At 37.4% G+C, this 12,240-nt stretch overlaps 1 protein-coding gene across 1 annotated transcript in view; it reads left to right on the top strand.

Moving 5' to 3' along the window:
- Positions 1 to 344: 344 nt before the first annotated feature.
- Positions 345 to 12,240, top strand: part of NWD1 (NACHT and WD repeat domain containing 1) — an 87,374-nt gene continuing 75,478 nt past the window's right edge. The window contains 4 exon segments of the mRNA XM_069102099.1: positions 345 to 384; positions 387 to 424; positions 6,825 to 6,941; positions 10,061 to 10,394. Coding sequence (XP_068958200.1) covers positions 345 to 384; positions 387 to 424; positions 6,825 to 6,941; positions 10,061 to 10,394 — 529 coding nt within the window.

The raw sequence follows: 12,240 nt of genomic DNA, 5'->3' as shown, positions 1-12,240 counted from the left end.
TTACACAGATACTGGCCACCCCTGCTAGCCAGGGCAGGCCAGGGACTCTTTGTTTCCCAGTGGTCACAGGGGAAGCCTGGTGGGAGAAAGTGGGTGGTTTAGCACACCCTTAGGAGTTTAAACCCCAAATACTCTTCTTGCTGACAGGAAATGAATAAGATCATGTTTCAAACAGAGAGAAGAACCCCCAGTTTCAAAATGCCCCAGGTAAGGACAGGAAGGGCAGCTGCTCCTGTTCCAAATGATGAGTGATGAGTCCTGGAGTAGATTAATTTCCATATGGATTCTCTCTGATTTACTTCATCCTAAATTAACTCTTCCTTGCTGATATCTTTCAGATATGGATGCAGAGAGAGAGGCTCTGCTGGGAGCTGCATACCCTGAAGTACAGACCTTTTGTCAGAAGCATGGATTAATGTTGGAGGTAACATTGGCTTTTCTGGCTCTGTCATTGGGACTAATTCCTTGTGGACAAACTGAATAATCATGGGGGTCATAGGCCTTTGAAAATCATCATGTTTGCCCCTCACTTTAAGACAACAGACTGGCTTTGTGTTGCTGAGGCCTAGGTCCAAAGTTAAACATGATAACAGTTGCTTACTTTTGTATGGCCTTTACAGTTTTCAGAAAATTCCCTTTAGGAACTGGACCCTCTAAAGGAGAATTATGGAATTATGCCCCATTGCCTCCATTAAGAATTATCATTCCTAGATATAGATTGTAGCTAATACTAGAAGGGGTAAGAAAAAAGGAAAAAGGTTAGAAGGAAAACAACATTTCTTAGAGAAGGGCATTACAAATTAATATCATGGAACTTAAAAAATGGATGAGGTAGGAGGAGGAGGGAGAACTAGATAGCACATTCTTATCTAAGTTGGGAAAGGGGAGGGTTAATCAAATAAGTAAATACAAGGAGTCTGGGACTGGGTAGCAGTAGTTGGAGTGAGAGGACCAAGTCCAGATTTGGAAAAGCAAAACAAATGGCAATAACTAAGTGCTCATTTAAAAGAAATGGTAAATTTATATTATACACATATATACACGCACATTTGTAGTCAGTGGAAGAAAACACAAACTTAAAAATTATAACATTAAATGTGAATGGATTAAATTTCCCAATAAAAAGAAAAATAAAGGAATGGAGAAGAAAACAAAACTCAGCAATTTGCTACATACAAGAAACACATTTAAAACATATAGCCACCTGCAGAATGAAAAGGGCTGAAACAAAATCTCTTACTCTTTAAGGGGCTCGAAAAAAGGGTCATGATCTCAGATAAAGCAACAATAAAATTTGGCAAAGTCAAGACAAACAAACAAGGAAATTATATTATGCTCAAAGTTACCATAGACTATGAAAAATTAGCTACTAAATTTATATGCTCCAAGTGTCATTCTTAAAAAAAACCCAACTAAGTGATTTTAAAGAAGACATTGACAGTGAGACTATAATAATGGGTTTTAATATTCCTTTTTCAGAACTGGATAAAGGTAACAAAAGATAAGGAAAATATAGAGCTGAGAAAATTGATGGATAAGTTGAATTTGACTGACCTATAGAAACTTCTGAATGAGACTGTTAATACTTACAAAAGTGCTAGGGCATAAAGATATCACAGAAAAATGTAAAAAGGCTGATATTTATAGCATAATTTATAGAACATAAAACAGTAAGATTAGTATTGGATAAAGGAAATGCATTAATGATACAGACCTAGGGACTAAGCAATGGCATCCTAAAATATTATTGGATCAAAGAACAAATTACAGAAACAATAAATGCTTATTTTAAAGATAGTAACAGTGAAACAACATACACAACTTTTGGCATGCAGCTAAAGAAACCCTCAGAGGAAAACTTTTATATTTGGAAACATATTAACAAAATGGAAAAAGAGAATACTAATGAACTAAGCATTCAATTATAAAGACTAGAAAATAAACAAACTAGCAACCTTAAACACAAAATAAGAAATCTTTAAAATTAGAGAAGAAATAAAGGTCAAAAATGTTAACTATGAAACTGTTAAAACTAAGAATTGTTCTTAAAAGACTAAAAAAATCAATAAAACACTGATCAAACTGATCAAGAAAAATAGTAGAATTAACAAAATAAAAAAATGGTCAAGGTAAATTCACAAGAGAGAAGAAATAAAACTTACTATACACAATTATATTCCAGAAAAACAGAATTGAAAAGATATGATGAGATTCTACAAAAATATATATCCACAGTAGCAGTGTGGTACAGTGGAAAGATAAATGTCTCTAGAATTAGAGGACCTGAGTTCACTTTTTATCCCTGATGTTTATTATCTGTGTGTTCTTGGGCAAATCACTTGACCTTTCAGTGCCTTGGTTCTTTATCTGTAAAAAGAGTATAGACTAGATGACTTTTGAAGTGCCTTTGAGATCTATGATGCTAAAAAAAAAATATCTCAAATAAGCAGACTTCAGAAAAAGTTCTCAAATAAGGCACAAAGGAAATGCCAAAGGAAGAGGAAAAAAAACCTGGGCTAAATGATTTACAAGTGAATTTTATCAAGTGTTTAATTAATACTCATGCTGAAAAAAGTTATTCTCAAAAACAGAGGAATAAATCATTCTACCAGACTCCTTTTATGAGGTAAATATGGTCCTGACAACCAAACAAATGAAAGACAAAACAGAGAATAAGAATTAGACCAAACTCACAAATGAATATTAATGTAAAACCTTAAGGTAAAATCCTTGGGAAGGGACTATAGAAATATATACAGAAAAGAACTCACTGTGATCAAGTTAGATTCATAGAAGGGATAAAGGATGGTTCAACATTAGGAAAATAATTATATAATTAATTATAAAAACAACAAAGATAACAAAAATCATGATTACTTCAACAGATGCAGAAAAAACCTTTCACAAAAATCAGTACTCTTTTATATTAAAAACCCTAAAAAGCATAGGTATGGAAGGACTTTCTTTGACATGATGAAAATTATATACTTAGAGCCAAGAGCCAGCATTATTTACAACAGAGAAACATTAAAAATGTTCCCAGTATAAAGAGAGGTAAAGTAAGGATGCCCTCTTCCTCATGATTATTTGACACAGTTCTAGAAAGTCTAGTATCAATAAAAATAGGGAACAAAATCAAAAGGACATACATTGGCAACAAGGGGACAAAATTATTCCTACTTATACATAACATGGTATTGTACTTAGTAATCTCCAAAGGATTATTGAAGAAACGAACTGAGACAATTAATGTCTATAGCAGGATTATAGGATACAAAATAACTCCACAAAATCATGAACATTTTTATAACTACCAACAAAAAAGAGAGAGAAAAAAGGAAGGGAGGGAGGGAAAAAGGAAGGAAGGAAGAAAAAGAAAGAAAGAGAAAAGAAGAAAAGAAAGAAGGAACTAAAAAACAAATAAAGAAAGAAAACCAGACTTTTGACCTCTGCAGCCTATTCTCTCTTCCTATTTGTCTCTTGTAGATTTTACAATGGATAAAATTATTGAGCTGTAGGGTTTTTAACGTAAAATGTCAAAGATCTACCAACCATAAAAACAAACAAAGAAAAACAGGACAGAGAGAGAGAGAGAGAGAGAGAGAGAGAGAGAGAGAGAGAGAGAATTGCACAGTGGATCAAGAACTAACTCCAAAGCCACAAAGGAGAGAAGTAGAATTGCATAGTGGATCAAGAACTAATGCCAAAGCCAGAAATGAATGTGGCTCAGTCATTTGACTTGTCAGACCTGTAGAAAACTGCCTGACTCTTAAGTTTCAGAGAAGGTGCTGACTTGCACTGGTAGAAGGAATTTCCTCAGTGGAAATTCTGGCTGTTCCCTATAACAATAAATTCACAGGTCCAGTCCCTATCCCTAGCCCCACTAACAGTAACAACAGCAAAAAAACTCCAGGTAAATGTGGAAATGTCATTCAAAATAACAATTAAATGCATAAACTTTCTGGGACTAAAACACACATGGATGTACATAAACATTACTATAAATAAAGGGAGGCTTAAATAATTGCAGAGATAGCAACTGATCATGGTTAGGTTATGCTAACACAAAAATTACAATACTACCTAAATTAATGTATAAATTTAATGCTATACACATCAAACCACTGAGAGAATACCTCTTAGAACTAGACAAAATAAAAACAAAATGTCTAGAATCTCAAGGAATATAATGAGGAAAAGCATTATCAGATGTTATACTATAGTATATTATAGAGCAGTATTCATCAAATTATTTGATATTGATTAAGAAAACCCAGGAAAACATGCCAAAATCCATAGTACCATATTTGATAAACCCTAGATCAAAAAGTACTGGGGTAAGACTAGTTTTTTAAAAGGAATTGCTGGATAAACTGGAAAGCAATTTAATAAAAATTAAGATTAGACCAACATTTTATACTATATAGTACAATAATTACAAAGTGGGTATATTACTTGAATATGAATTTTAGTTCATATAAAAAAAATCAGAAGAGAGTAAGATCAGATACCTTTTGCAACTATGACTAGGAGGTAAATTTTTTTTTTTTGCTTTTTTTGGAGGGGCAATTGGGGTTAAGTGACTTGCCCAAGGTCACACAGCTAGTAAATGTTAAGTGTCGGAGGCCAGACTTAAACTCAGGCCTTTCTGACTCCAGGGCTGGTGCTCTATTCACTGCACCACCTAGCCACCCCTAGGAGGTAAATTCTTAACCAAAAAGAAGATAACAGGGTCAGCTAGGTGGTAAAATGAGTAGAGCACAGGCCCTGAAAGACAGGAGGACCTGAGTTCAAATTTAGCCTCATACACTTGATATACTAGCTGTGTGACCTTGGGCAAGTCACTTAACCCCAATTGCCTTGTCTTCCCCCCTCAAAAAACCCCCTACAAACTAAAAGAAGATAGATTATTAAAGAAAATAAATTATTTTGACTATATAAAATTAAAAAGAATAAATAAAATCAATAAAGATAGAATTAAAATAGAAATAACAGTAAAAAAAAAACTTGTATTAAATATAAATCATAAAAGTCTACTGCCCCAAGTATTCAGGGAATTGACATTACGAGTTATTTTCTAATAGATAAGTGGTTCAAGGATATGGAGTTTTAAAAAGAAAATTTATAAATGATAAATAACCACATGAAAATGCTCCAAAATATAATAGAGAAATGAACATTAAAACAACTCTGAGGGTTTACCTCATTCTATGTAAATTTGTAAATGTGACAAAAGATGAGAATAATCAGTTTTTGAAGGATTGTGGAAAAATAGACCCTCTAATTTGATGTTGGTATAGCTGTGAAGTAGTTCAACTATTGCATTTTAATATGGAATTATGAAAGAAAAATGACTGTTATCCATATGATCCCTACAATTTGACTTAGCAATTGACTCCTAAATATATTGCAACTAGGTGGTGCAGTGGGCAAGTCTCATAACCCTGTTTGCCTCAGTTCCTCATCTGTAAAAATGAGTTGGAGAAGGAAATGGCAAACCATGCCAAGAGAACCCCAGATGGGGTCACTGAGAGCGGGACTAGACTCAACAACAACATAAATATATATTACTCCAAGGTCCAAAACATACTAAGATATGTATAGCACTACTTTTTTTTTTTTTTTTTTTTTGCTATTTGGAAGGGGGAGAGCAGGGCAATTGGGGTTAAGTGACTTGCCCAAGGTTACTCGGCTAGGTAAGTATTAAGTGTCACGTTTGAACTCAGGTCCTCCTGGCTGCAGGTCTGGTGCTCTATTCACTGAGTACCTAGCTGCCCCTAAAGCAGTACCTTTTACGGCAGTAAAGAATTAGAAACAAAATATAGTTTGGTGCCTATCATTTGGGGAATGGTTGAAAAAACTATGACATTTATGAAGAGCTTACTATGTACCAGACACTGTGCTAAGCACTGTATGTACTGGATGGTTTTGGTTATTGTTATTTTGTATTCAGTCTGGAAATTGGGGTATGGTGTGATATGGGGAAATGACTATAAAAACAAAAGGTATCAATTAAAAAAAACTATTCCCTCAATAATAATTGCTGACACTTTGCTGTAGCAAAGCATTAGTTTTCACAAAGCATTTATTTTTCTCTCTCTCTTTTTTTGTTTTAGCTCAAGGTAATCTGGGTTAAGTGATTGCCCAGGGTCACACAGCTAGTAAGTGTTAAATATCTGAGGTTGGATTTGAACTCAGGTCCTCCTGACTATCTGAGGGCTGGTGCTCTATCCACTGCATTACCTAGCTGCCCCACATTTTCTAAAGATTATGTTATTTGATCCTCTCAATTATTCTGTTAGGGAAGTGCAGATATTATTATTATTATTATTTTGAAGTTTTATTGATGCCTTTTTCATACCACACTCACTTCCCCTACCCCAGAAAACCTCCTTTGTATTTAAGAAAATAATTAAGCAAAACTAACCATTACTGAATCCAGATTACATCTGACAGCATATGCAACATGTGTACATATAATCTCATCTTTCTGTCAAGATGTTTTATCATCTGTCCTATGGAACTAAAATTGGTCTTTGCAATTGAATTTAGATGCTGTTAAGTGTATGGTTACCATCCTTCTCAGGTCTCTCCTGATTCTGAGTTCAGGTTTCATACCACTATACCATATTGCTTCCGAGGATATAAAACATGGAATCTGTTCCATAATTTGTAGCTTCCATTAAGTCATCTTTTGACATACTGTGTGTCCATTATTCAGAATAGGTTTATAGGGGCAGTAACCCCCTTCTCTCATCTGGACCCATAGACTTCTTGACAGCTGGCCTTTTCCCAACTCATTGTGTGATTATTATCTTACCCAGGTGGTAGATCTGAGGTGGGGTCTCCCTACCTTGGAGGCTGTGGACCACACAACCACTGACCTGTGCTTGGAGGAGATTGCAATGTGTCAGAAACTCTCTGCAGGACCCACTTTTATAGTAAGTAATTAATCAATCAAGAGGAATTCATCAATCACCTGCTATATGCCAGGCACTGTGCTGGGTGCTGGGGACACAAAAATAAAAGGGAAAATAGTCTTTGCCCTTGATGAGTTTATAATCGAACAGGAGGACACCATGAACATAGCCTTGTACAATCTGCCTATATAAAAAGGCACAATGACAGAACAATTTAGTGTTACTACCTTCTGCTGCAGAGCTCTTCAGGCCTGGTTGACACTTATCACAATAAAGACCAACCAACTCAGGCCGAGTCCCACCCTTGTCTAGGAGCCATTCTGGAGCACAGGGAACTGGCTGGGCAGAGCTGCTGGCAGGAGCCCCAGCTGAGAGGTAGGGCAAAACTAAACTGAGATAGAAAAAAGCCATTTGAAAAGAAGAGTAAATAGGTAGGTAGGTAGATAGATAGATAGATAGATGATAGATAGATAGATAGATAAGGCAATTACTATGTGCCAGGCACTGTGGATACAAGCACAAGTAAGCAAGACAATTCTTTCCCTAAAGAAGCTTATATTCTAATACATAAAGGGAAACTGGAAAGAGAGGAGAGATACAGAGGCATGGTATGAAGAAGGCTCTAACATATTGTGGAGTACTGATCCTGGGAAAGATAAGGCTGAAAGCTCCCATAGTAGAGCTCACCTATCAAAATGAGAGGGCCACTGGAGTATCTAGGCTTCTCTACTTTCCCTCTGGGCGCTATCACTTACCCACACTTAAACAGCATCCCTGTACAATAGAATTTGACACACTCCAGCCAAAGTGGTTGAACCATCTTACCTGTCCACAAGTAGCTCTAGATCAATCTATTCCTATGCAAAGTCTTTGTGATGGAAACTGTGGAGAGGGGATAAAAATGAATGACCTTCCCTGGCCTCAGAGTAGTTGGAAGAGCCCAGAACAAGATTTAAGTTTTGACCCTGCCATGTATTAACTATATAACTTTAGGCAAGCCACTTACCTTCTATGGCTTTTGGTCTTCCCATTAATAAAAAGGGCACATATAATGCTTTCATGAGCTTATCATGAAAAAGCATCTTATAAACTATAATGTGCTATGAAAGTATGAGTTATTAATAGTACAGATGTTAAGGCACTCATCAAGAAATATTTCATTGTATTTTGATGATCTTTGATCTCATGGATGTAAAAAATTTCAGAAGGCAAAGCCCATGAATATCTTTTTCTCTTGCATGTTTCTATGTCTTTCCATCAGTCCTGAAGAAAGGATTTACCCAAAGGATTGGAGGTCTTCCCTGTAGGTCTTTTAAAATCAGTGGATACTAATGTAATACTTGGGTACAGCCATGAAAGGGATTAAAAAAAATCACTATACAAATGGAGGGTATTATTATTAAGGCATTTAGTAGTGAATGGATGCAACATGCCTAATCCCAAATCAATATTGTGTTGATCTATATGAAGGCTGCTCTTTTTGCCCTAAATCTAACTTGCTTAAAATCTTAGTGCAGTTTATAATTCATTATTTTTCTGTTTTTCCTTATATATTTTTTTCTTTCAAAGAGATCATATTTTGGGGTGAGGGTAAGGTAGGTAGTGTCTTATATTTTGGGACAGTTTATCTTCAGACAAGAACTGCAATTTAAGTAAATTCACTGAGAATTTTCAGGGAAGAGCCTATACGGAAGACTTAAAATATGAGGGACTTAGGAGACCTTACAAGAAGATTAGAAATGACTCATCTGGGAATACCCCCCCCCTTTCCTGCCCTCCCTCTTCCCCCCATACTCCCCCGACAGACCTGCAGGCCAGACCTCACCTCATCCCCTTTATTTGAAGTGACTCCATCCTTCCTTTAGAAGACAAGGAAGGAAAACACAGTGAAAAGAGAACTGGTTTTGGAGTGAGAAGATATGGGTTCAAATCCCACTTCTAATGATATTTGTATGACCTTAGGCAAATCACTTGACCTCTCCAGACTTTAGTTTCTTCATCTGTAAAATAAGAGATTTGAATTAGGTGGCCTCAGAAGTCTTTTCCAGTTCTGGAATTATGATCTCATGATAAATGAACCTAAGTGGAAACAAATCTAAAAGTCCTTTGAAAGGCTGAGGAATCTTGAATGACTTTCCATGAAAATCCAAATTGATGTCAAAGTCCTGGGGGAACTATCTCTCTAGTAAATAAGTCATTAGGCTGTTGTATAAACCCACATTTTCCCCAAAGACTTCTCCATTAGGGGGTTTGGGGCCTTTAGGGGAAACAAGCAATCAGAATGTCTTTCAAAACACGTGTTGTGGATCAAAGCCGACTTGCTGGTGGGTTTGGTTTTTTGTTTTTTAATTCTTCTCAATGGCTGTCTAAAGCTTCATGTGACTACAATAAAATAGTTGGACAGTGACCCAGAATGTCAGAGCAGGGAGGGATCTTAGAACAAAAATGTCAGAACGGAAAGGGCATCTAGAACATAGAATATTAGACCTGGGAGGAGCTTCAGAATATCATATGTCTGAGCTGGGAAGAACTGAAAGCATAGATCAGAACCTAAAGGCACCTTAGAACATACAACTCTGAAATGAGGGAAACAGAGAAGATGGAATGTTGGAAAGCAGGAAGAGGTCTTAGATTTGAATTTTTTCATTTTAGAAATGAGGACCTTCAGACCCAGAAAGGTCAAACATTTCTCTCAAGGTCCCACACAAAGTTAGTAACTTTGATTTGGGAATTAGGTTTTTGGTTCTGTGAACTCCCTGCAGGATGCTTGGAAAAAAGTCTTTCCCTTCTATGGGGCCCAGATTCCTCATCTGTAAAATCTGGGCTTTAGACTAGTTCCCTCACCCTCTTTGACATTTTGTATTCTAAGACCCTTCCTGGTTCCATCATCCCAGGAAACACTAATTCTCATTTAATGAAACCTGGCTAATGACCTAGAAAACATCACATTTATTAGCTCTAGAGTCTCTCCTTGTACCCTCTCAGATTCCTAAAGCTGAAACATTTAAGGCATGAGGTCCCAGTGGCCAGGGGTGGGGGTAATGCTTCTGGGCAGAGACATCTCAGATCTCAGCCCTTGGCATAAGTGCTATCCCAATAATTGTGTATACGACAGTGTCTCTCTACACCCTCTGTGGCAGGCACTCGTGGGTGATCAGTATGGACACTGCCCTATTCCCCGACTGATTGAAGAGAAGGAGTTCCAGGCCTTGTGTGCCCAGCTCACAAAAAGCCCGAACAACCTGACACTCCTGGCCCAATGGTTCTGGAAGGATGACAACGCAGTCCCTCCTGTCTACATCCTGCAGCCCATCACCACACACTTGCCCCAGTACCAGAAGCAGCACCATGGGGACTGTGCAGCCTGGAAGAAGGCAGAAAGCAGCTTGGCCACAGCGCTTCGATCAGCAGCCCAGGAGGCAGAGAGGCAAGGCTTGATCAGCAGGGAGCAGAAGCTTCGATACCACAAATCAGGTGCAGCCCCTTACAGAGCAGAGATGGACTAAAGTGTTTTCTCTGAGGCTAATAACAGTTCCCATTTCTATAGCATTTTAGAATTTACAGAGTACTTTCCTCACATCCATCCTGTGAGGAAGGTAGTACGAAGATTATCACCCTCATTTTAGAGATGAGGAAACTGATTTTTCAGTCAAGTGACTAGTCTAAGGTCATACAGCTAGAAAATTGCAGAGTTGGGAAATGACTCCAAGTCCTGCACTTTTTCTGAAGTACTACCTAGATCTCTAATCATTAAGGAAAGGATAAGGAATTAGTTTTGATACATCCTCTTGGCCACTGACTAGTCATTTACTATTCTGATCAAGAAAAGTAAAATATTCACTGTAATGGAATGGGAGGAGATTGGGTCTGGGAGTATGAAGGTCTGGGTTCAAGTTCTAGTAATGTTACTTTCTAGCTGTGTGGCTGTGGACTAGTCTCAGTTTCTTCATCTATAAAATGGAGAAAATTATACCATACCTGGTTGTTGTGCTAGCTGTGTGGCTGTGGACTAGTCTCAGTTTCTTCATCTATAAAATGGAGAAAATTATACCATACCTGGTTGTTGTGAGGAAAGTGATTTATAAACCTTAAAGTGTCATTAAAGTTTTTGCTACTTAAAAAAGACCTCTAATTTCATCAGTGCTAGTACTTTTTTTTTTTTTAACCTATACAGATCACCACCTTGGTAAACAGGGATTTCTGTGGCCAAGACCCATTCTTCATCTAGTGGCCAAACATTTGATGACAATGCTTTCCACACTTAGCTAGGCTAGTCCTTGGGTAACAGTCCACATTGAGGGGACTATCTGGAGCATGTTATTAAGTGATCTAGTGAAAAAAAAACAATGGGATTTAGAACCAGGTTACTTGGTTCAGAATCCTGGTCTTGTTCCCTATTAGCTAAATGACCTTGAGGAAATCACTTACCCTTTCTGGGCCTGTGTTTCCTAATCTGTAAAATGGACTCAGATCATAGATATTAAGCAAGAAGGAACCTTAGAAATATATTAGCACTCTAGGATCTTTTTATGTTCTAGATCTCTACCTATTTAAAGATGGGAAGCCTGCAATGGGATGTGATCATTGTCTTCTAACATCTGAAGGGCTGTCATGTGGAAAGCTGGTTTTTGTTTTGTTTTTCTCTATGTGAGGGGAAAGGAGAACAAGGATGAATGAGTAGAAGTTATAGGGAGATAGACTTTGGTCATTTCAATATAAGGAAAAACTTTCTAGTCATCAGAGCTATCCACAAATGGAAGGCACTCCCTTGAGAGGTATTCAAGCCGAGAATGGATAATAATAGGTTACACTTATATACTGCTTTACAAAGTGCTGTCCCCCCAACATCCCTGAGAGGGACCTATTATCATTCTCTCACTTTACAGATGAGAAAACTGAAGCTTAGAGTGGTGAGATGATTTGCCCAAAGTCAGTAAAAGGTCAATAAGGTCAGTAAATGAGAGAACCTGGGCTTTATCCCAGATCTTATGTCTCCAAAACCAGAGTCAATTCCATTAAACCACATTGCCTCTTGTGAGACAAGATTAGCACTTATCTAAGATACTGGAAAAAGTTGTTTCCTGCATCGGGCAGTGCCTTGGATTTGATGACCTTGGAGAGGTCTTTTATCTCTGAAATTCTAAGATAATATGATAGCTTGGTAGAAGTAGATCTTTTGGTGAGAGTTGGGGGTTGGGGAAAGGATGGCGACATGGTAGAGATTAGGTTAAAAATCAATGCTCCTTCCTTCCTTCCTTCCTTCCTTCCTTCCTTCCTTCCTTCCTTCCTTCCTTCCTTCCTTCCTTCCTTCCTTCCTTCC

Source organism: Petaurus breviceps, unplaced genomic scaffold (genome assembly GCF_028583685.1).
Source record: "Petaurus breviceps papuanus isolate PSGF00001 unplaced genomic scaffold, PetGlider_PUasm1.0 523, whole genome shotgun sequence".
Taxonomy (NCBI): domain Eukaryota; kingdom Metazoa; phylum Chordata; class Mammalia; order Diprotodontia; family Petauridae; genus Petaurus; species Petaurus breviceps.
This window is presented reverse-complemented; position numbering and strand designations above follow the sequence as displayed.